The sequence below is a fragment of the Plodia interpunctella genome, chromosome 6 (genome assembly GCF_027563975.2).
Source record: "Plodia interpunctella isolate USDA-ARS_2022_Savannah chromosome 6, ilPloInte3.2, whole genome shotgun sequence".
Lineage (NCBI taxonomy): Eukaryota > Metazoa > Arthropoda > Insecta > Lepidoptera > Pyralidae > Plodia > Plodia interpunctella.
In genome coordinates, this window is record NC_071299.1 from 11,645,483 (window position 1) to 11,672,237 (window position 26,755).

Consider the following 26,755-nt stretch of genomic DNA (forward strand, 5'->3'; position numbering starts at 1 on the left):
TGCGCCCGCGCCGACCAAACGATACGGACCTCGCGGCGAACCGGCCGCTCGTGTGTGAATATGTGTTTGTGTTAGCAGTGCAGGAAATATGGTGAGGAATATTTATTTATTAGCTATAAGTGTTTGAGATGGAGGTGAGAGATACATTTATAAAATAAATTGGAGTGTGAATGCTTACATCTTCAGCATCGTGTAGTGAAATATTCGGTTCCCGAAGATCCGAACGAAACTAACAGTTTTCTGAAAATTTACTTCTGTTACAGCTGTAGATTTTATTTCATGAAATATTTTTAGTTTTCATATTTACGTAAATACAGACTTGAACTTTTCACAACTTTGAAATCGATATCGTAAATGAATCGGTTACTTTTTTTTACTTTCGCGTTTCATTATTAATTACTTAGTGAAGCCACACGGCTTCAAGCATATTTATAAAATGTTCGTGCGCGTTTAATTTTTTAAGTAATTAATAATATATAGTTTTTAAATTTTTAATATTTTTACTACTAATCAGTAAAATATTACGTTTATCAATTGAACATGAATGTTTTCAAGAAAACTATCTATATTAATAAGAGTTACGTTGAAAATGTACATAATACAGAAAATTCACTTGTTTTTAGCGATTTGTATCGCAACGATTTCAGAACTCACTGTAACATGTTAAAGTATAATATAATTTAAGCCAGCGGTCACGATCTCCAACATTTTGCACATGGGCAGCTAAGTGATTCTCATTCAGTTTTGATATCAAGTTAAATACAAATGAATTGTAGATCGTAATCGTCAGATATATTATTACTTGTATAAAAACAGCACACCATTAAAATTGCAGGGGCATGTCCAAATGAGGCTCATTCTCACTAAATTACTATGATTTTAGAAGGGTACTTAAATAATTGCGTACTGTATGAGCTTTGAGTACTCTATTTTCATCTTACTTATCCAGATCTTGTTGTCCAAATCGGTATTGCTTTAGGTCGGAATTGGTCACGATTCTAAGACGACAGAAGAATTGTACCTGTGTACAGGCTTGATAGATTTCTTCTTGTTTTGAAAAATCATATATTAAGCGCTTTTTGAAGCCAATGAATTGCATGCACATGCATATACATACATGTGTACAAACAGGCGCAGGCGCAGGTCACTGCAACACCCGCGACCTTGTTGCGTCACGGCGTGTCATCTCAGCGCTACATCGACTGACACGTGAAATATCTTTCTTTGCCGTCCCCGTCCGTCCCCGTCCGTCCCCGTTCGTCCTGTATCGGTTGGGTTACTGAGTCAATTGACCATTACAATGCAGCACAGTTTCTATAGACTTTATGAGAAAAGTGTGAAGTGAAAACAGAAAAACGAAACTGGCAACAATATTAACTCGTAATAACTTCATAGAGAACGAAATTAGGAGAACAATATGACCTGTTTGATAGGTGACGTGAACAACTTTTAAAATTATTACAAGAAAACTTACTATCTAAGCTTACAAGAAACACATATTACAATTTAAATTCTAAATATTGCAATTTGAATTGAGGACACAAGCCATTTATTCAAAAATATCTTAAAAAGTTAACTTTTGACGATTGCAACAACTGAACCACCATATATTTCTGACATATAAACCTTTTCGTCCTAGACTCTCTGCAAATTGATGAAACAAACAAAAACCAGGAAGACTTGCGACATTGACACACTTCTCAATGGCCACATTTGTGAAGCGCACGACCTGCGCCCGCGCCGCGAGATGCTATCACAACTCATTACGACAGAAACTTTAAGAGAATCCTAATTAACACCCAGATATTAGCGCCACTTTAGATACTAAATGTAAATCGAATGGCACTGATATAAAATAATATGCCACACTAAAAAAAGAGATGAGGAAAATAAATAGAAATTCGATTATATATAAACGTGAATGTAATCGAGTCGTATGATAAATATTACAAGCGAATCAAAGTGAATATGTTAAAGGAAAATATATCAACGAGCGAACGACCATTGTAATAATAGTACGCTATAGAGACCAAAATATCGCAATTAACATTTTATTTAAGTTTTTAGCTTTTTTTCCTTCAGTGACCTTTTCAAGATGCCATTAGCTTTAGTTTAGGAATTGAGATTCATCTCATGATAAGGATGTCGAGAATCATGTTGTACATAATACAGAACAAACTTCAACAAAGATCCGAGAGTTGATTTTACATAAAATAAATAGTATCAATTTGTCAGAGTACAGCACACAGGGCTCATGTAATCCTCCGCGCGGATTACCGCAGGTTATGCAAGGCGTCGCGAGAATATCGACAATGCGCGACATTGACCCGGCGAACTGCTTGCCTGCTCGGCGAGTGCGCGCGGCGGCGGCTCGGCATCACTTCCTTTTCAAAGAGAAAGATAAGAAAGAACTAGAAACAGACCGAAACTATATAATCCACAATACAATATATACCAAAAACTCACTTGTTTTGAACCCGATTAAATCCAAAGGATTTTGGCCCTTTGGTCCAGGTCGCAAAGATTAAAGAGTGTAATCCTGTCATATCCATGCTCGGCACGTCTATTGACTGGGTAGAGGAAGCAAAAAATTTGGGTGTGGTTCTGGATAGCCAGCTACGGTTCGAAAACCATGTACTTAATGTCGTCAGAAGCTGCTTCTTTCGTCTTAGGGTGCTTTATAAAGTCCGTAGCCTGTTAACTGAGGATGTTCGTATCAGATTATGCGAATCGCTGATATTGTCTGTGTTAAATAACGGTGACATTGTATACGGCCCGCGTCGGTACTGTTTCAACGTTGCCCCTCGTAGCCACCTTTCAGCACTTAAACAACGCATCAATCCTAAATATGGAATCGCGCAGACGGCTTCATATGGCTACTATATTATTCGGTGTAGTTAAATTTAAGAAACCCGAATGTCTGTTTCTATAACTTACATTTACCCGCACTCAAAATCAATTTTTCGGCCGCCACTGTCAGTACCTCCACACAAAACTGTGACTTTTAGGGGCAGCTTCCGTTTCCAGGCGACAAAATGTTGGAATGATATACCACCGCCAATTAGACTCTGTGCCACAATCAATTCATTCAAGCAACAATTAAAGTCTCATTTATTAAATATCCAAAAACGGAACAATCCAACAAGTCGCCTGTAACTGTCGTTGTCTCGAAATCCTTAATTAACGGACCATTACTGTATCTATTGCTATAACTGTATATATTATATTAGCGTTTGTAGAATCAAATAAACAGTTTATTTATTTCACTATCTACTTATCTAGTATCGTAGTGTGTCATAATATCCCAATATATTTATTTTATTTTTATTTTTTTTGCTCCTAGAGTAATAACATCACTGAGTTGTGGCCTGTTTAGATTACTGCAGCACACACACCCACAATCACTTTTTGTACTTACCCGCATTTTGTTTTTTTTTTGTATTTTTTTTATCTTAATTTTCTTTTTTAGTTATTATGTGTGTGTCTGTAGTTTGTTGAATAAACTTATTTCTATTCTATTCTAATATCAAACTACGCTATTTATTTCATGGCTTGGAATTAATTAAAAACACATTTATCCCATTTAACGCACCCGAGTAAAATATAAATGAACTTGAATAATTAATGGTAACATTGACCTGGAAAAGTAGGTATAACGGATGTCTCACTCGTTTCGTAGAATATTGTGACAGTTCTAGGTTCTAAACTTCCTTTTTTCCCAAACTCATTCATTAAACGAACCTTGACACATAGTTCGAGTCGGAATTTTTAATTTAAAGAAAAAACATGTTAAAACTCATCTTCCAAAAACATTCAAGGAAAAGCAACGAACTAGTAACTAGATAATACAAATGTTTGACCATCACCCAATGATTAGGTGATGGTCAAACATTACTTTGGTACTTTGATGGAATAAATCCATTGCAATAGGTCCTGATCCAATGAATTTTTAATGAACGTCCAATAGGATATATTCCGTGAGACCGTGACATGCTATCGTACTACATGTAGTTCTGCAGCCTGGTGGTCGAGTGACCGATGCTGAATGCCGGAGGTTGGCGCTCGGACGCCGCGCCGTGCTCTTGTGAAACTGCATCGGGAATATCGACACGCAACCAAACTGCACTATCACAATGCCCAATAATTAAATAAAGAAAGTGAACCTTGACAAAAAAACTCAAAAACTTTGGTAATATAGCAAATTTTGTATTTCTAGTTTTTAGTTCAAATGGGGCAAATTCAAAATGCTTTATTCAATTTAGGATGATCGTTACTTACTTACGTCAAAAAATTACTGCCGACTGCTAAAGCGAGTAAAGAACTATAAAAATACCTCTAATACCTAAGTTTTGAATAAATCACTTTGTAGGTGCTAAAACGGACATCCTTATTGGAATACAATCTGAAGTAGAATGTTTGAATGCGAGCGTGAAGTAGCTCACTCTCCTCCGGCGCCAGGCAACAATAGAACGAATAATTGTTCCGAGATAAATCGCAATCTATCCTTGATATTACCTAGTATGGGTAATTGGTCAAAATTTAATCCTAGATCTCAAATATTTGATAATTATTATACCATGTTTTTTTGCATTTATAACAAACAAATTATGGCTTATATCTGCATTGGGCTGCCGAGGGGATAAAAACTTTGTAAAATCCCATTTTCAAAGTCATCTTTGCAGATTTGATTTCACAAACTTTTTGTGATTTGCATCAAAATATGCTTAAGTGGTTTAATTATTTACATTATAAAGTAAAATTGGTACTTTGTTGAATATTCGAACCGGAATGACCAGCCGCGTCTGCCCGGCGCTGCGCGCGCGCTGGTGTCAAGGGCGGCGACGCTGCGAAGGGTTCTTGTCGTAAACACGACCTACTGGACTAAAAATAGTCCGGGGGACGGATTTCGAAAAATATGTCTTTTTCGATATCGATAAACTCTGTATGAGTACAGCCTACTTTTGCTAGTACGTTTTGGGGCTGCTGCGGAATTTTGAGATATAAAATAATTTTGTGTCAAACCAATCCAATATCCATACCAGTTTGAATCTTGTACATTAAGTGGCCTTTCCGCTTTTATTACATACTGCTCTGTCTTTTTGCCAATTATTATGAAATTGGTTTTAGTTAATTTAGTTACAAAAGGCAAATAGTAAAATTTTCTACATCTAATACTTAGGCTGTAATTTTAAGTCGTAGTTTGTTGGACAAACCATAAGTTACAGTTACCGATCGCAGGCGCATTGTGTCAATGAGCAATGATTCAGTTCTGTACTCATTAGGACATCTGTGTTAAGGCTGCGAGTTCGGAGTGCGCGCCGCTGATAGTGATGGGCTGGCGAGACTCGGTGTTGTGAGGACTCTTCAGACTCGTGTTGGCCAAAAGACTCGATTGTCGTTGACTTATCTGAACTTCGAGTAGTGGCCTATAGTGTAAAATATCAACCATGTATCTACTATACGGCTTATTTATTAGTCACTTGTATGTTAATTACATTGAAAACTATCGGATTAGAACTTAGAATGAGAATTAAGACTCTGAGTTGTTTAATAAAATGACCAAGCGCAGTAGATGTCGAGCGAGAATAAATGTAGAGTAGATTTTTATCTTTCGATTTTAAAGACTCGTGAGACTGTAACCTCCGACTATAACGACACTAGCGACACTCGGTTACAACAAGCCAATCAGTGTCCACATGCCTACTCACAAAAGTACAATGGGTACGATTAATTACCATTTTAAAACATGGAAAAGTGCTTCTTGTGAAGTATGTGCTTCCAATCCTTACAAGCAGCAGTATTCTTTGTCAAATAGCTGCAATAAATATTGCATTATTTATTATTGGCTGTTTGAGCCGATTGTATAAAATAATAATATTAATTTATTAGGGTTTCAAAGACCCATTTTTACCCACTTGGAGAAGGCGATAGACAGGGTGCAAGATAAATCATATAAAATATAATAAATAGGTATGTAATTTACATACAAAAAGTTCATTTTGTAAGTGTTAAGTGAATAAGTATATATACTACCATATTGCTATATGGTAGTCCTCGAAAACAGTCACGTCTTGAAAGGTAAACAGTAACTACAAAATTGTGCAAAACTGTTAATATTGATTGTAAGATTTGTAAGCAATCATGCGCTATTGTGTAGCTCTAGAAGGAATTTGAAGGAATACCATTCGTCAAAATCGAATAGATTTCACAAATTGACGTAATGTATATTTGATACCTTCTGTTTGGAAAATGTTAAATTAAAAATGATAGACGACGCTTCAATACATACGGGAAGCAGAATCGTTTCACCGGTACCATGGTCCCGGCGCTTAGCTTCCGTAGGAAAACCTAGATAAAGAGTTCCCTAGGTCATTCAGAAATAATTGTAGCTATCTCCTGATGAAAGAACTTTCTCTATATACAAATTCACAAACACTTACCCTTGATAATATTAGTCTTCTTAGTTAATATTAGAGTAGGAGAGGAGTCGGCGAACCTCACGCCGTACTCCATCATGTAATGTAAACTCAAAATGCGAAAAGTTTGTCAAAGCTGTTTGTTCGGAAGATGATGTCAATTTTGTTTCCTGCAAGAGAGCATCGCGTTTTAGGTAAGTTTATTGCGCAAGCGCAGTGTCGGTGGTGACTTGTGACGGGAAATTGGTTCCAGTTAACTAGCACATTGCACAAACGTGTGCCATATTCCTTTGAACATAACGTAATATGCGAAGAGAAAAACTGACGTCCATTTGCACAAATATATTGTCCTGAAAACTAATTATCCAAACATTGTTAACCGTATGAAGTATGCATAAGTATCCTAATGAAAAGAAATAAGCTATTCTTATAAAGTCCTTATAATATTTAGATAGATGCACCTATTTCAAATGGTCGCTTTAAAGAATCATTATTTCTTCACTCCGAGACCAGCGGATGATAATACCTCACAATAAATGATCTCGTATCACACGCGACAATAGCAGCGCCGAGCAGGTGACACAACCTGACTGCGAACACAATGAGATGCGCACGCGCAGATAGGTTTGTGTGCCCATTCGCGTGTAACACAGAATGTCAGCAACATAATTATGATCAAATACTTGAACTTAATAAAAACTCCCTCAAAAATTAGTATTCAGGGTATAGTAGTTTTTTTCTTTTGACGTAAAAACGAAAAAGGTATTTTATAAAATAGATCTACAAACTCAGAGCGTTACTTTCCTTAAACGGTTACATGCAAGAAAAGTAAAAAATATGTTCAAGATGTCAACATAAAATATTTATTAAATATTTTATGTTGTAATTAATTATATTAAATTTACATTTTACGGTGTTGAATTGGTATTTACAAAAATATAATAATTTACATACGCGTACCCTACACGTGAGTTTGGATATTATTGGAAATATTTCCGATAGCGACATGAGTAGCAAACAACTAAATAATTACCCAATGTGATTTTAACAATATGACATCACAAAAGCGTGTGACTGTGGGGATAAAGGATATTCACAGAGTAGATGATAATTGTAGGTACAGATGAAAACAATCACAGAATAATTCGATCCATTATTTATTCCAAAACATAAAAACACAACTCTTCTCTATATTGAGACACTCGTTCGAGAACAGACCAATTTGTTTGTTCAAAACACTCATGTCGAGTAGATTGCCTTTAAATGTTGCAAGTACCTAACTAACACGAGTAGCGACCAGCAAATTTATTATGAAACATTAACTGAGAGCACAATCTTAAACTGACTTTTACCAGAGGACAAAACGGGAACGAGAATTTAGAAGAGGTCAAGCGTGGCCTTTGCCTTAAATGGGCTGCCCAAACATTCCTAAAGTTCATGCAAATGAAGCAATTTAAACTTTATGAAATTATGATAAAGTCAATTTAACTTGTTTTTATGATTCACGTGCATTCCAAACCAGTGAGTGCCCACTCACCAAAGAAAGTCTGCCAGCCCCCAGCCTCGACTCGGTCTGGTGTTCGGAGCGCATCCTCTGAACACGTAATCCAACTAATAAATCTTCATCTCACCCACATTTTTTAATCGTATTTTTATTCGCAACCTTATATGTAGGGTTCATTTATATTTGGACATTAAACACTATTAGGCAACGAGTAATTATTTCTAATCTTTATTCTACTCAGACCTAATCTATTCAGCAAAATGATTCTAAACAGATAATGTCTATTTTAATGCTGGTATTAAAGTCAAGATGCTTTTAGTCTAGAATTATTTTTGCAAGTTTAATTTTATGTTCCATCCTGTTTCAATTTATAATTTTGCATTAATGTTTCTATCTCTAGGCGGTGTTTTGTGATGACATGACCATCAAACGTTGCTTATTTATGCCAATCTATGCAGCAAACAAAACATGCACCCAACAATAAAGTGTCAATGTGATTCCCTTCTACACCAGGATGTCCATGAAGAACCTCGAATTATATCACTTGTCGCTATCAAAATATTTATGTAAAACGCTACCCACTGAGATTTAACTTCTTCATCTAACCTCGATTTTAACCTTATTACCAATCTATAAGGTCTATTCTTGCAATACTCCTTTAAAGATATATGCAAATCAATTTATGAAGATTTCAATGTCACTCAATGTTTAAAAATTAAACAAATATGTCAAAGGTTGCCAAGTGGTCGAGTACGGAAGAAAATCAATTTGTGATAAATTATATCAAACTCTATTCCTCTGATTTAGAATTTAAAATTGCTCTGTAACGTATTTAAATGCGTCCCACGCGTGCTAAGTTAAATGGTTAAAAAATTAATTTAATTGAATACATACTTAATGTATTTTTAAACTTGAACTTTGAGGTGCTTCATTTATTAAATTCGTATAAGCGGGAAATAATAATGTTAGGTTCTTATGCAAATTGCAATAAAGATTATATTCATCATCATCTCAAAACTATTTGTTAGTAGATAACAAAGGCTTACATTGTTCACTACTGCAATGTAGAACAAGACACTATATACAGAGATTTATTTTAAGTGTAAAAATATTATCCAATTTAACCACTAACAATTGTGGGATAGGATTAGATAATATTTTTCTGTATAATATAATTGTGTGTATAATAATGATAGGTCGGTGATTATGCTCCTACATAGACTAGAGACACAGCTGGTATTAAACAGGAATGTAAAATGTATGTCCAAACATATCTTGTAATAATAAGCAATATCTCTCTCTCATCTTCGCATGTCCCGCCGGTCGTTCGGAGCTGTGACGCCACGAAGCTCGGAGTCGGCGTACAAATAATCTTTAAGTTTTGAAGATTCGCCTGTGATTTTACAACCGCCTGTATGACATCAACCCTACTTGGAAATAATTTTGTTATAATACAACTTCTAATGACATTTCAATTAATAAGAAAGGGAAATGTAAATAACATCTCCGATATAAAATTATTCAAATTGATCTCATTAACACATCATCTTATTAACCACTTTTTTCGCTTCACACACCATATCCCAGCTCTCAGATGTCAAGGTCATCTTCTAAAGACTGGTTTAGACGTGACTAGTTCTCACTAGCACGCCAGTGCAGTACTGGCGCAGTACTGGAAAATTGACTACTTTTGGAAACATTTTTGTGTTAGTCGTTAGAGTACCCATTCGTGCCCGTGTTTGTGTTTTTTTATTTATGCATAAATTCAGTCATTCAGTTGAAAATCTGTCTGATGGGATAAATGTCAAATCAATAGAAATAACCCTCCTACCGGCGTGGCCTCGGCCTACACGCGGGTCTTCCAAACATCTGACATTTTCCAAACTCGTTTCGATAACGTAATTAATGGTAACTTGTAACATCTCACATAAACTACCAGCGAACCAGTCCCGATAAATAATTAATTGGATTTTAAATAAAAATACGTAATCACATTTTTGATAAAAACCAAATATTCATAAAAGTCAACATAAGTATTTAAACAAATCCAAAAATTATAAATACTGGCGATAAAGAAAATATTGATAACTTTACAATAGTGATAACATTACAAACTCTAACTATAGTTAGACACAAAGAACTTAAAATTATTTTGTTAATTGTAAACATAAAGTTTAAAAGTGTCTAATGATGCAAATTAATTTACAGATACGATCAATGCGTGAGTAGGAAATCCTATTTGTAGTGACACGTAATGAAAAAATAGTTCTTGCTTAGAATTGTATACAAAATACCAAATATGTACAAATAAATCTGAATACATTAAAAATGAATATAAAGACGCATATATGACCTTGACCTTGAAATGTTTAAGCTGTCCAAACTGCACATTTTAATGAGATGTATTTGCCGCTGCTGAATATAGTTTATGTGGTTTGTCATAAATTTTTTCTAAAGTAGAATAATACAATTTTATATTCCCCTTTTTTTAACTTGTTTTATATGATTATGTAATTTGATGATTTATATGATTATGAAAATTTAAATTGTAAAATTCATCGCTACAAATGCCTCAGGCATCGCAATGTTTGCAATTCACAAAGCTGCTTTGCGTAGCTATCTATCAAACGTGCTTGTGTTAGGTCATTGTCATGCAACACGTGTGAAAAGTTCAAATTGAAATCTAATCATCTTAAAATCAATAAACTTGCACGTAGAAATGAAGATATACTTTGACCTTTGATGTTCCGGGTTACCTGCGGGGACCGTACTGTTACAGTCCACGAACATTTTTGTAGTGTTTAAATGAAAGTACTGAATTTGATGACATTGCACCACGTTATTCTATTAACATTACAAGTGATCGCCATTCAATAGACTGAGTTGATGATACGAGCGCGAGTGGCGTTGTCGTCCCACGGGCCACCCCCACGCGTGGACGACGGGAGTCGTGGTCGCGACTGGCGACGATGCCACTTATAGAAGTCGGATTTCGATCAACTCTGACTACTTGTAAACTTGTATTGCTTAGCATACTCAATCGAGTAAAGTATTCAAATTCATTCTGGTATTTGATATTTTTTCGTTTTGGATTTATTGTTATTATCGCCATATACGGTTTTCACAGCAATTATTTCATTTTTAATTTATTAATAAAATAAATGAAAATGTCTGGGTTTCAGGTTTTTTTAATTACTCCAAAGATCAAGTTGACTACTACTAACAATTTTTATTTTGCATAATCAATAAGCACACTGAGCTGCTGAAATGCCTCGTAAATGTTTGGTGGTATAATACAAGTATTTTAATGCGTTATGCAAAGTAATGTGTAAATTGGTAGGTACGTACCATTAATTAGTCAATTAATTAAATAAAAATAATAATAATTTTATTTCGTGCTAGCTGATCTGACCTGCGACCTGCGACTTAGTTCGCGTGGCTGAAAAATTTTTGGTAAGGAGTCAAAATTATTAGTTTAATTGTACAGACAAATGTAACGATAAATTGGGGCAAAAATACATTTTTTGTATGTATGTATGTTTGTTTGTTTGTAACGCTATAACTTTTAAACCGTTTGTCTGATTTTGATAAAATTTAAAAGGTATGTAGGATCTTTGAATGTTTAAGTTCATGTGTCACCTCTTTACTTTTTATCTGCTGAAACAATCTTTTTTGGAATTTAGCATAAATGTATTTTGAATTCGGGGATGGACATAATATAGCTTTCATTCCGCAAACTTTAATTGATATCGCGGGAAATTCACGCGGATGTAATGGAGCCCCGGGGTAAAGCCAGCAGTTTATAATCTCATACCGTTATATCGTATGTTGACAGTACGACTGTGCACACGAATAACGAATGAAGCCCGCAAATAACGTGACTGATTAAACAATACAAATAACTTGAAAATACCGATGACATGGCCATCATGGTCATACTCGTCAACATACATACAGGTGTCTTTATTAGCGATGATAAAAATATGGATAAATTATTGATGATACAAAACTTCTACATAACTACGCAAGTATAGTGTAGATAATAACTTCCTACGCGCATGTATTGAATTTACCAAGCCTTCCTCATCAAGGCTTGAAAATGTCATGTCGCAAATAGTTTTAATAAGTATTATAACACATTAGAAATCGTAACAAGAAAATATGTGGTTTTACTAGTTGAAGCCTCCTTGAATTTTAAAATGTTAATTTTACGCTATATTAATAATTCAAGAGCAGGATATGATATAATCTGTGGAAATTATTAAATTAATCTCAGGTTGTTACGATTTATCTCGGCAATTAAACGACGCAAAAAATGCTTTGAAGAATGTCGCTGGTATATTGCTATGCTATAATTCGTATTTAATTTTTATTATTTTTGAAATAAAGAAGAAACAAATAAGTAATAGCAGTCAAGAAATCAATGACGGATAGAACCCTCGATGTCAATGCATAAGTCGTTTCCTAACCTATCAGATAAGATAAACTAAAGTTAGCTTAGGCTAAGGTCAATAGTTATTACACGTCCATCAAAGGAGCGCCGCATTTCACGAAGGCTTACATTCGCAAAATCTCGTGTTTCATAATTTAATTTTACATGTTCGATGAGGTAACGTCCGCCAGACATCGTGGAAGTCCACTCTCATGGGTTTATAGCCGCCGTATAACCTCATGCAGCTTCAGCATTAACAGGTTATCTCGCGAGACGATCTCGTGGCTGCGGGCTCACGGCGAGTATACATTCTGATTCTGGCATTATCTAAGGTGTCTCCTGGTGTTGTAATTATGGAATCAAATGTAAAAAATTATTACCTAGACTCCAGACTCAACTAGAGTCTGGGGACCAACTTATAATTTACTTTGTAAAGGCAAGTCAGAAATCTGGGTTATACCACCAATACCAGTTGAGAGTACTAATCGCTAATTAGGTATAATGATACCAATCAGAAAACAATTCATTATCACAATTTCTTAACGCATTATGTAAATTTCTACTAACTTGTTAGATTTACATTACTAAATTAAATGGAGTGACCTCTCAATTAGTAACACAAGAATAAGTATCAATCATATCTTAAATTATGAACTTTAAATCTGTGCAATCTTTTAAAGATCCATTGTTATTAGTACCATTAAAAAATAAATGGCCAAATCCTGTTGTTCAATACTCAGAAATGGTCCTTACATATAAGGCGCGGGCCGTGTTTGGTTAACACGACTGCAATTACTTAACAAGACAAGACGCATGCGCGCACAATCATCGTCACTCAAACCCCTTGTTAACGAAGGACTGACTATTTTGCAAGCATTTGCCAACACCACAATGTAACGACAGACCATAATTTAATATTAATCATTTGGACTTTAATGGCTGCCTACTGGCCGAGTGTTCTAAGAGCGGCAAGATAACTGAGGGGCGAGGACTCTCGAACACTGCTTCTATCTCTTGCCTACTGTTAATGATTTCATTAGACTAATGTCCAATTAGTTACCTATAATTAAAAAGTGTAGGAAATTCGATTTAAAAATCCTCCATAATTTGCTAGGTTCTATTTTATTCGGATACCTTGTAAAAAATAATATTGTACAAGAGATTTAGCCACATGATTTGACTACTTAACAAATATATAAACTCATACACTCATCATTTTCTTTGCATTTATTATGATTTATACCCAATATATTCAATACTAGCTTTTTCCCGCGGCTTCACCCGCGTGAATTTCATAGCAAAATCTCAGTAATTTTTTAATGCGTACCTACTCTGTAAGATTGGTAGACATATATGATTGAAATTCGCATTTTTTCTCATCTTTAGTTCAATTTTCTGTTTCCCACTGCGTGTTTCGTCCCGCAAATTTGCCCAATCCGGCTTTCTGCTATGTAATGTAGATATCCCGTACGTTTTTTGCAATGTGTCCCGTCCTGTTTCCCACTATGTGTCTTCCCATTTCCCGCTCCTACTCCCACTCCCGCTTTCTGCAACGCGTCTTTCGCAATGGAAATTAAAATACCATTATTATTTTGTATATTTATATTTTATGTCATTTGCGCTTCCAGAAAAGTCCCATTTTCCATGACGTTTTACGTCCCGGTTTTTTATTAACCACAAACGTCAATTAATCATTTTTTGTATTTACTATAAAATGTCTTATAGATAATTATAAAAGATAAATAATATTGTATCGCGGACTTTTTTTATGGATCCACTAAAACCTATATTTTAGTAGTGCATTGTGTGCATGTATAATCAATGCTGTGCCGGCGCACGCGCGTAAAGATTTGCGATAGCGCTTTTTTTGGGATATCTTTATAAATGTTGATTGATCTGGCTGAAGACTAATTTATTTCAAAACTATTATCTTTATGTTCTAAACTATAACAAATTGAAATTGAAAATTCTAATTATATCTATATTAAGACTTTAATTGATAAAAACAATTTTTTATATTCTGTTTACACCTTTCTACAAAATTTTAAAGTAAATCGGCTCCGTGGTTTGTTATTTTAATTTTCCTACAGGACCCCCTCGTTTTCCGGGATGAAATGTCTATAAGATGTTAACCCGGGATTCCGAGGCATTTTTGATTCAAATTAGTTTTTCAATTATCCTACGGGAACCTGACCATTTACCGGAATGAAATGTATCTAAGATGTTAACCCGGTATATAAGGTACCTACATACTAAGTTTCAAGCAAATCGGTCCAATAGATTTCGTGTGATGCGCGTTCAGACAGACAGACAGACAAAAATTTCCAAAACTATATTTTCGTCATCTATATCAGTAACTAAGTAGAATTTTAAAAAAATATCCAATCTACAAATTTGGCCTTTCTTAAATTTTATTATATGTATTGATGTATTGATACTGAGTTTCAGATCTTTATCAATACAATACTTCTACACAATAAACGTCTCTGCAGCAAATTATTCTTAAACTATTGAGAGACATCAGACTGAGGAAGTTGTAACAAATTAATACAAAAGGCTATTTGTACTTAAAAAATCGAAATATCTCGAAATATTTTTGTGCAACAAACTTTATGTCTAAATATTTACACGCGATTTCTTTGATTTCAGCCTGAAAATAATTGTTTCATAATTTTTTTATTCAAAGGATCGGTAATTATTAGATGTGGACTCTTAAAACATGAGGAGCTCAAAAAAGGTCAGTCAATACGAAATTTTTCATAACTTCGTATAATTAATGTCGGGTGGCGCGTGCTTTATCGATTTTCAATGTGCAAAACGTGCCTTGACATTAACTCATCAAGTTTCTGAAATACCTACACAATAGACTAGTAGACTAAGACTTTGTTTGAGATTGTTACATATTCCCACAGGAAAAACCATATACTTTAACTGGTTGTAAATTAAATTTAATAACAACAGGTCTCCCTAACTTCCTTCAAAAAATGAAAGAGAGAAAGAAGCTGAAAGAGAAGAAAGCTGTAAAATAGAATTACAAATATAAATGGTCATACCTATAACAGTATCGTACTTTCCTCAAGTGGGAGGTTCACTGTATTGTTCCACAGTACTTGACCCGTCACCTCAGATTTAGAGGTGAATGAAAAATTACATGAATCTGTTACCTCAGGGACGACAGCTTGACCTGTGCACCTGGGTGCGAGTCGGAGCGCGCGTGCGCTAACATAAATACATGGCTGATGAGGAGATCAACATACCGGTGGTGGCTCGATTACCACAGATATAACTCATGTCACACGAACATGTCTGACATGATCACTCCATTCCATCAGTCATACAGACAAAAATTACAGCTCGGATAAGTCATATTTGTCAGTTGCTGGAAGTGAGAGTATCTAGCAATGGACTTTAATAAGCTTTAATAAATTATAACATATTTTATGTTGAGATCCTAGATGTATTCGCAGAAACTATTACTAATAGCGCTTGCGTCCTTCGTACAACACTAATTTTCTATTACTCAGTAGTATATTTTCTGTATCCGATTATTATGATCAGTTTTGAAAAGAAGATGCGATACCAAATCGAAACCAAACAAATACCTACATAAGGGGAGTTAGTGTCTATTTGACATTTGAAATAAACATCCTATGTATCAGTGTAATTACGCTTTGAGTAATAAATATTGAAAGAAAGCCAAATATCAAATCTATTAGCAAATGTATGACGCAACACTCACGAACTCTTAACATATCTTGTAGCAATTACATCAAATGTCTCGATGCGCGAATATTTTACTTTCCTCTTCAACCGCGGACAAGCTGCAGGGTTGGCACATTATAACATTTTTTGATTGTATGTATTGAGAAAAATTAAAGGAATGGGTGGACGAATTAAGGATAATTATTTGAACGAAGTAAATCCAATAATAGAATAGTATATTGAAGAATATGTAAAAGGCGAATGTGTCACAGCCACATGACACTGCGATTGCGGTGGGAAATATGATGTAGGTACCTAATAGTAATGGTATTGTTTAACTTATTCATATACAATGCAAATTTCAATGGTGTAAATTTAAGTTACATAAAAATAAAATATAGCTACTTTACCCATACTAAAATTACATATAAATTGGGTACATAGTTTATTCAGTTTACAAATTAATTAATAGTTATCAACTGTAATCTAATAGATTAAATAAATTATAATAATATTTTTAATGCCAACCAAGTACAAATGTAATATTAACAGTAATATTAATTGATTACCTTAAAAAAAAACAAGATAAAAAGAAAAAATAATAAAATTTTGTGAACCCTAGTACAGGCGGGCCAGCAGCGGGTCGGCAGCTCGCGGGCGACCTTGACCCCGTGACCGGGCTACTGCAGCCCGACCCGAGTTCACATTGCAACAGTTCACTGCCACTTGAATTGTAGCCGAGTGCATTATAAACTTAAAGGGTTATATTCAAACTGGCAATATTAAATCCATTGAAATTAAACATTTAGCTTTATACGGAAGGTACTTTGTATATCAAATCGAACTTTTGTATATCAACGAAATGCCAACATTTCAATAGGTTGAATGTATGTATGTATGTATTCAAATTTAAAAAAAAATAATTTGAATACATTCGGAGCTGTAACGTCCCGAAGCCCAGGGTTCGCGTAAAAAATCAGCCATTCAAGGAAGATTTGGTTATGCTTTTACAACCGGCTGCCTGCCTGACGTCAACCCTGATTGGGGATGCTATTGTTGCCTATCAACTGTTATATGTGTCCCTTACGCATCTCGGACGACATCCTCGTAGGAGCATTTGGAATGTTCGTATTCTGGGGCGGGACCTCACGCCAATCATCTGCTCTCTATCACTAGCTCGATGTAAAGCGATGTGACGCGACGGTACCCAAGCTCAAGCTCAAATACATTCTTGATTTTTAAGGTCCGATGTAAACAAGAAGCTCTTGTCATGTCCGTCCGGCGCTGTCTTAGCTCAGAGAGATTAGTACAAGAAAGCTGTGATGAGACAGATTTACTCGTATTACGTTACTTTTATTTTATTATTTTTATTTTATTTTTTTGCTTTATTTTAATATTAATTGTGTCATGTTAATCTCTTTTAATTTATATCCATATCGAGTGTGTTCTATAAAAATATGTTTTATTAGCTTTTATTAGCGATCAATATTTTCCCTAAAATGTTCCCTAAGATTAACAGCGTCTCAATACAAATATACAACAACTTTAACAAATCTTCATATGTAGATTTTATATAGATAACTAAAGATCATGCCACTTTTAAATAAGCAAAGTATAAAGAGAAAAAGAAAAGAATGAGTGCAAAGCCAAATATCTATAAAATCTCTGCCATCTCTATTGACTCTGATGGTTCGCGGACCGCACGCAGTGCTGGTGCGGTGGTGGAGAGCCGCTGCAGACAATGCCTCACTTGCTTCAATGCATATCTTGGCCGGATTCGTGCACCTTGGGAGATCTTATGAAGGGAGAATATAATGCGCTGGTCGTTAAGCTTTAAGCAACAGATATAATGTTGCACGTTGCAATTAGAACGGTCGACTCGACGAAAAAGAAGAAAAAGCTCTTCATTCTTGCATTTGTCCTCTGTTGAGGTGTTTCTATGCTAATGTCTTTTGTTCACTCAAAGCAAACAAATAATAAATATATAACTGTTACTCGTTATCTTTAATTTATATCACATTAGTATAAGTGTGTCAAGTGGAGTCCCGCATGGCGAGCAGTCTAGCGGTGAAGTATGTGTTATTTGTCTGAAACACAAAACAGTTTCCATAAAACTTGCATCTAATTACGAAACGTTTGAAGATGTTTAACATTGGCTGTCAAACTCAATGACGAATTTATTGCGGTTGTGCAACAAACTAACTCGATTCGAGTCACTTCGATTATTAAAAAAAACAGGAAAATCTATGAATATTCAATATTATGGAAATTTTGTTGATCTTAGAATTCTCTTAGACATGACTAGAACGAGCTCGAGACTTGACTTCAGCTATGATATGATTTACTTTAATATGCTTTTATTAATAAAAATAAATGCATATGGAACCATTTTCGGACAAAACATAATATTCTGCTGTATCGCAACAGTACCCGGAAATCTACATTGAAGTCGGATCCCCAGCGCATGTTTTGCCCTACATAATCAACAAAAAATTATAATATTAAAAAAATATCACTTCACTACACATTTTTATTTGTACAAGACCCGGGTCGCTGCAAGGGACTGGCATTCGCAATTTTAGTTTGCTAGAAAAACGAATGTGTTATCCAAAGAGTGTGGAAAGTCAGTTTTGTGTACGTTATTTTTTTTGAATCATTCCAAAAATCTTTCACTGAAGATTCTAAACACCAATATTATAAAAAGAAAATGTTTGTACTCTACCGATTTTCAAAATTTGTTTACCAGTAGAAAGCTACATTATTCCTGAATGACATATGGTATTTTTTATCTCGATATTAGATTCGATTCGATTTCGATTCTCGATAGAGCCCCAGAACGCAGCTCAAATTCAAATTCAAAATTATTTATTCAATATAGGATGATATACATCACTCATTGACGTAAAAAAATACTTAAACTAAGTCTACTGCCGACTTCCAAAGCGCAGGTGAAGACAAACTTCACCGCGGCCTTTTCTCCAAAGACGTCAATTAACAAATGTAGGTCTTGTACATATATAAAAAATTAAGAGGACGAATCCACATCATTATATAAAAAATTAAAATTTAAATAAATAAATAAAACATTGATAATATTTTCAATAAAATTATTGAATATTGTCAAAAAAATGTATATAATATATATAAAACGAAATGTACAAAACCTACGTAATCATGTCTTAAATTAGCTAGTAATTATAACTCAAACAGCTATTGTAATCACCTAATTTCTATCGTCGCCTTCGCAGTAATCCCATTGGATGACTACGCGCAGGCCAGTCCGTATTAGCCAGTCTTCCGAAGAGGTTACTTTCAGCGCCTTCGTCATGTTTTCTATCACCGCCCCTATATTATCGCAATCATTTCCGCAAAGAAGTTATTTAAGTTCAGAATATTAGTCATTGATCATCTAAGGTCGCGGATGGCGCGGATGGATGAAGTTATTGATTTTTAAATTTTGACCTCATATTTGTTAATCTCAATACTTATAATGAGTTAAGAAATCGATGCCTAAAATGTATATAGGTATTTTACATAATATTACGACAAAGAAAACCAGTTTTTCCAAAAGCGGCCACAATCGTTACATCTTCCCGATAATGTCAAGGGTCGCGGCGCCGACGCAGCGGGCTCGCGCTGACATTTCTGGATCGCTTCAATTTATTAGTACATTTCCGGAACTTTAATAATACTGTATATTTACATACAAATAGCTTATTTATTTTAAAAAATAGCAATTAACATTTAAAAGTGAATCTGAATCTATTAACTTTCATCGAAATGCTAGTCGAGGAAATTGTAAAACTTATTCTTAAGGGAAAACAATTTTAATATACTGATAGATAGTATATACTTATACTTTAATAAATCATATTTTTTCAGTGTGACGAAAATAATATACTTAAGTCATTAATATCACAATAAACAACTAATAGGTACAACGAACGACTTAAATAGCTATATTAGCCAATCAGTATTAGCCGGTTTTAAATGGAACAATTATAACCTAAATTAATCGAGCTTAGAAATAAAAATAGACTCATATAATAAACATTATCTTATAAAAAACTAGCTGTTGCCCAGATTCAAGTAAAACAGAGGTGATTTTTGTTGTTACCCCTCACCAAAATTCATCTGTGTTTGATCGGAAAGAAGCTGAAATTATGATAATAATATAATTACATCACAATTTTTAGAGAACAAAAATTTTAACCTAATAAGATAATATTAATATGTGTGTATGGTTCGTTTGTAATCTCCAGTGGAATACTTTTGCAATCATTCATATGATTGATATGGATTCTGTAGAGCTAAATCGTGATTCTGATTGATTGTGCTACTATGGGCCTAGGGACAGCCCTTACCGATGGCACAGAGGGTCAAAGATCAAAGTTTGGTGACCGCACGCCGCCAGAGATCGTAAAGTATTCGATGATGTTCGGAATTAGGCAGCTATTATAAGTAAAATATTAGCTAGAAGCGAGACTTTGATTATTAGAGGTTATTCTTACAAAATAAATAATAGTGCAGTTTTGTTGTAGCATGGATAAGTTTATTTTTTACGTAAAACAGTGTTGTCAGGAAGGAACATAACAATGATGAAGAAATACAGTGTTAAGCAAGTTTTCCATACAAAAGTTATTTGTAAAACTACAATATCACAAGTGAGCTGGCCTGAGCAACAGTCAATGTCGCCTCAGGACCTAACGGCATATTGCAACAGTAGGCGACTGCGGGCGGGCGATACAATCTGATGCGGAGCGAATCAATGAGACGCGCCGTGGTAAGCGTCGACGTGTTGCTAGCAATATACAGACAATACGTCACAGAGAATGTTTGAAACATAATACTTAATTTTCGATATTATAATAAGTCAAAGATTCAATCGATCTTCTCGGCCATCAGTGCCATCAATCGGTTTTATAGTAAACTTTACAACCAGAATATAGTAAAGTTATTAATAGAGACTTATACATGTACAATGCGCCACTGTGTGTTATTGTGACAAAAGTAAATGAATTATCTATCTCAATACACCTGCTAGTATGGAAAAAGGAAAAAAACATTTAACCTTTGTGTTTATTTTACAAATTAGTCATTGACATGACAGTTCACATAACTGCAAACCACATAGTGAAGTAAGACAAAGACATTAAAGGACACAATGATCTATGGCTTGGAGCCAGGCAGTGAATTGCTGTAATAATTATGTTGACGTAATGTAAGTTTTAGATTTCTACTGAATTTAATGAACAATAATATAAAGTGATGATATAATTGACAATACAGTGTACTGACCGACTATGATGTTTATAACCTTCTCCCGCACTAGGACGCCCAAGGACGAACCAGACGCTTGGCAAGGCAATGCAAATTCGCTTCAACTACACCCGCATTAAGCTCAAACCTGTTTGAGAATTTTCTCCTGAGAAAATTATAACTTTACAATTTATATACGCCCACGATGGCGCCTTCGCAACGCGTAGGTTTCAACGCAAAATAGTAATTTCTGAGATATTTATGTTATATTTTATGTCCATTTTGCCGTTAACAAAAATAATTTGCTCCTTAACATAGATGTGGAAAACATTACAACAGAGATTGAGTTTCTAGTCCTACAACTGTTCCGATAATAAATAAAATTAAATAATCAAAAGAAATAAAGCGTAATCAGTTTCAGATCCGTTGCATTTATAAGTTATTGCAGAGCAGAGTTATAAGAAAAGCAGAATTATGTGAGAACTGGTAATGAAGACCATAGATCGCTTACGTAGAATGAGCTTTATATTCGAAGGCGCGCGAACCAATTTGGAAGCTCTTTCCGACAGCTTCATTTGAGTTGGAATTCCTAATCTTCAGGTCCAAGATCATGTAGACGGGTAGAGAATGCGATCCTGAAGAAATTGATGAAACTCCTCAAATATTGCAGGCACGCTTGGCTCTGGGATATTAGATACCTACCAATGCTTTTGGAATGCTTGCTCAAGGATCAGACCTTATTGATCTTAATTTCACGGTTTTCATGTAAGGCAACAAATACAAAATAAGAAGAGCTATTATAGTCTAATATCACGAGAATAATATCTACATTGTATTAAATTCAGGACTGGTATGATCTACTTTCGCTATTGACTATTGCTACTGTAGTTAATTTTCTAAGTCGCAATATGGGTCTAATTTGTATACCTTGGTCAATTATGCCACAATCGGAAACCGGAATACCTTGAGCTTCTTCAAATTATTTGCTACGGCAAGCGTTATGACCATGGCAATAAAGCTCAATTCGGTGTTACTTTCATACTTAGGAAACAGCATATAATTATAATGTATTTGACATCTGTCCGTGCCCACATCGTCGGTGTCACAGGTTCGGATTCGTTTAAACAGTGATTTATTTACATAGTAATTAATTGACAAATTGTTCATAACATAGGTACCTTGTATCTAGTGACGCCGCTGCGCTGGATCATACCTTCGCATAAGAATAATAACTTATTAGATACCTACCAATTATGTTTTCTAGGCCTGATCATTGCAAACCCAACTAAGTTTATTTGTTTGTTTATTAACCTCTTCACGCATTATCTACTGGACCGATTGTTATGAAATTTGGTACAGAGGTAGAAAATAACCTAACCTAACCTGAAATAACACATAGGATACTTTTTCGCAGCAAGTATTAGATAATATTGTAATGCTTGTCACTTTATTGTGTGAACTTCACACAATGTATCATTTTCTAACTAGTGTAATTATGAAGACACTTTGTATTATTTATCATATTGTTTATTTGCGAATTAGTTATGTATTACAAGGATCTTAAAATTTAAGACTACTAATTATGAGAATATACCATAAATCGAATTATCCGTTGAAGTAAATGCCACCATTTAAAATGTTACGCGTATTTGCCTGCTTCAAAGCGAAAGGTAACATAATCTCCATTCTATGAAATATAACGGTAATAATTTTATACTTGCTTTACTAAGCAAGTATAGTTTGATAATAATATTTTTGACATGAAACTGTATATATATATAACGTTGTATAAATATATTTTTTATTAATTGGTTGATGAATATAAAATTATGAAATCTAATATTGTAGCATTAAATTATATCTAAACATATTAATAAAACATATTTGTCATTAATGTGCGCATACACAGACCTTGATATTAGACGATGTCCTTTACAAAAATAATAATTTATTACTGGCAGGGATCGAAATAATCAATTAATATCTTAAATATCAGATCATCAATGTAATAAATTTTAAAAATTGTTTAAAAAATGACGGGAGACAGTCGACCCACAGAAGTAGAATTAATTGTTATAAGTAAACATTTTTATGTAAATGTTAGGAAACAGGCCTTGACATGGCTGTGCGTGCTGCCTGGAACTCTGTACCTGAATGTTGCTCTCTTTGCAATAGTCGTTATTGTTCAACTTTAGTTTTGCTTACCATCACACAAAAACAAAATGTAGATATTGTATTGTTTTTGTGTGATTTTGTTTTTGCAAAACTAAAATCCCTTTATTTATGAAAAATATATAAATATATCACCGCTTGTGAGCGATGACTTAAAAATTAAATTAAAACGTTAAAATCCTAGTAGTCCTCCACAAAAACCGTAATAAATATTACAATATTGATCAAACATAGGTACATCAATAAGCAATGAAGCAGTTATAATCCCAGCATTTGTTTGTTGACAGAGGCTGTTACTGCAACTGGGGGTGGTGCTGCTGGCGGCGGTGGGCTGCTTGGCGCAGCGCGCGCCCCGCGCCATCCAGGGCTACTCCAACAGAAACTACGCCGTGCTCGGCGACCCCATCCAAACGCCACTCAACGAGGACGGCTACTTCTACCCGCGGCCGAGCATCCCTTTTCCGCCGCCGTCCCCGCCTAGTCAGCGTCCGCCGCCGCCCCCTCCGGTCATATATGAGAGACCCACACCGCCGCCGCCCCCCCCTCCAACGATAGGTTACATATATACTCCTCCGACAACCAGGGCGCCTACTTACAGCACCTTATTAAACAGCTATGCCACAGCCACGACTGGTTATGTCTACAACCCGCCCAAAATAACCTTTACTTTGCCGCCGACGACGACTCCACGACCGACTCCCCCGCCTACTATCCGATACACTACTGGATCTACTATCAGACCCGTCACAATAACTACACCGAGGCCAACTCCTCCTCCCACAACTGGGTACACTTATACTACCCCTAGGATCACTTTCACGTATCCGCCTACCACCACTCCTAGACCGACCCCTCCACCAACTATAAGGTACACGACAGGATCGACATATGCACCAGTAACGAGAACTACTCCTGCGCCAACTGGCTACACTTATACCACGCCTAGAATACCTTTTACATATCCAACAACCAGGCCGACTCCCCCGCCAACCATTAGATACACAACAGGATCCACAATTAGATCAGTCACAAGGACCACACCTAGACCGACTCCTTCCCCAACAACAGGCTATACATACACCACCCCAAAAGTAACATTCACATACCCAACACCACCACCTACCCCCAGACCCACCCCTCCCCCAACAATCAGATATACCACAGGTTCCACGATCAGACCAGTAACTAGAACAACGCCTAGAAATATTCCTACCACTGGCTATACTTACCCTACTCCTAAAATAACTTTCACATATCCAACTCAACCACCTACGATTAGATATACATCAGGATCTACAATCAGAGAAGTGACTCGCACGACGCCGAGGCCAACCCCGCCGCGCACCACTGGATACACGTACACAACTCCGAGGACAACTTTCACTTATCCAACAACGCCCAGGCCCACCCCTCCCCCTACGATCAGATATACAACAGGTTCCACAATCAGGCCTGTTACAAGAACCACGCCTAGGCCCACTCCACCTCCTGTTACAGGCTATACCTACCCTACTCCCAGAGTAACTTTCACATACCCAACAACTACTAGGCCACCGCCAACGACTCCGAGGCTTACTCCGTATACCTACTCAACACCCGCCATCACTTATTTACCGGTCACAACGACTACTCCACGACCGACACCTCCGCGAACAACAGGGTATACTTACCCTACTCCTAGAGTTACCTTTACCCTACCCCCTACTACAAGACCCCCTCCTCCTCCGACTATTAGATATACTACAGGGTCTACATATAGGCCTGTAACCCAAACGACTACACAGCCGACGGTACGCTACACATATCCTACTCCTAGGGTAACTTTCACGTTACCAACGATTAGGATTACTACACCACGCCCAACGCCACCTCCGACTCAACCTAACACCTATTTACCGCCAACTAGAGCCACGCCTCCACCATATATTCCTCCGAGGATCACTACTCTCAGGCCGACGCCACCGCCGACTCAGCCCAACACTTACCTTCCACCAACAAGAGCAACTCCTCCTCCTTTCATACCGCCAAGAACAACTCCAAGACCGATTCCACCTCCAAAGCAACCAAGTACCTACCTGCCTCCGACTTCTAAAGTGACTTTCCCACCTTATATTCCACCCAGGACAACTCCAAGGCCGACGCCACCCCCAACACAACCTAACACATATTTACCACCTACTAGGGCAACACCTCCTCCCTATACTCCTCCCCGTTATACACCACCTCCCTACGTACCTCCTCGAACTACTCCCCGACCGACCCCTCCCCCCACTCAACCAAACACTTATCTCCCTCCAACATCCAGGGTTACCTTCCCCCCTTACGTTCCCCCCAGGACAACTCCAAGACCAACACCACCACCAACACAACCTAATACATATTTGCCACCAACCAGGGCCACACCTCCTCCCTACACACCTCCTCGATACACACCACCTCCCTACGTACCTCCTAGAACTACTCCCAGACCAACACTTCCACCGACTCAACCCAACACTTACCTTCCTCCAACAACCAGGATTACATTCCCCCCTTACGTTCCGCCTAGGACAACCCCAAAACCAACCCCTCCCCCTACTATACGCACTACGCCCAGGCCTATCACGACCACTACCAGACGGACTCCTCCTCCGACATTCAGGACAAATCCTCCAACCTACCTACCACCAGTTACCACCCCGAGACCGACCCTCCCCACAACTGGCTACACATACCCCGTGCCGAAGATCACCTTCACAATTCCGACAGTCAGGCCCACGCCACCATCAACCTATATCCCTCCCGTCACTGTCAGGAGAACACCCCCTCCCACAACCAGACCTCCGCCCACTTATTTACCCCCAGTACAATCGTCAGCCATCTACATTCCAGTGACTAGAACAACCACCCCGCGCCCGGTGATAAGAACCAACCCCCCTACCACTAGACCCCCCTTCGTCCCCAACCAAGGCTATTTCTACGACAAACCTCTAGTACCTTTTGTCTTCTAATTTAGAAATAATTATTCTAAGTTGCCATAATTGTGATACCAAACTGTACTTAATGTTAGTACACAAGTCGCAGGTTTATATTTTAAGTTTGTTATAACTGTATGTATAAATAATTTTATATATGTATAGGATTATTCGAGGTTACCGTGATTCTAGTGATTTAATAATCTTAATGCGAAAATACTCAAAAATGTACGAAAACGACACTGCCTGAACTAATGTTACTTGTATAAAAATATAAATGAAAATGTTTACTTTTTATTAAAAAGTATAAAATGTT

At 36.3% G+C, this 26,755-nt stretch overlaps 1 protein-coding gene across 1 annotated transcript; it reads left to right on the top strand.

Annotated features, from left to right (window-relative positions):
• On the top strand, positions 1–26,755 carry LOC128670740 (uncharacterized protein). Its single transcript, XM_053746689.2, has 2 exons — positions 1–91; positions 23,773–26,755. The coding sequence occupies exons 1-2, from the start codon at positions 89–91 to the stop codon at positions 26,473–26,475; spliced, it is 2,706 nt and encodes a 901-aa protein (XP_053602664.1). The 5' UTR covers positions 1–88; the 3' UTR covers positions 26,476–26,755.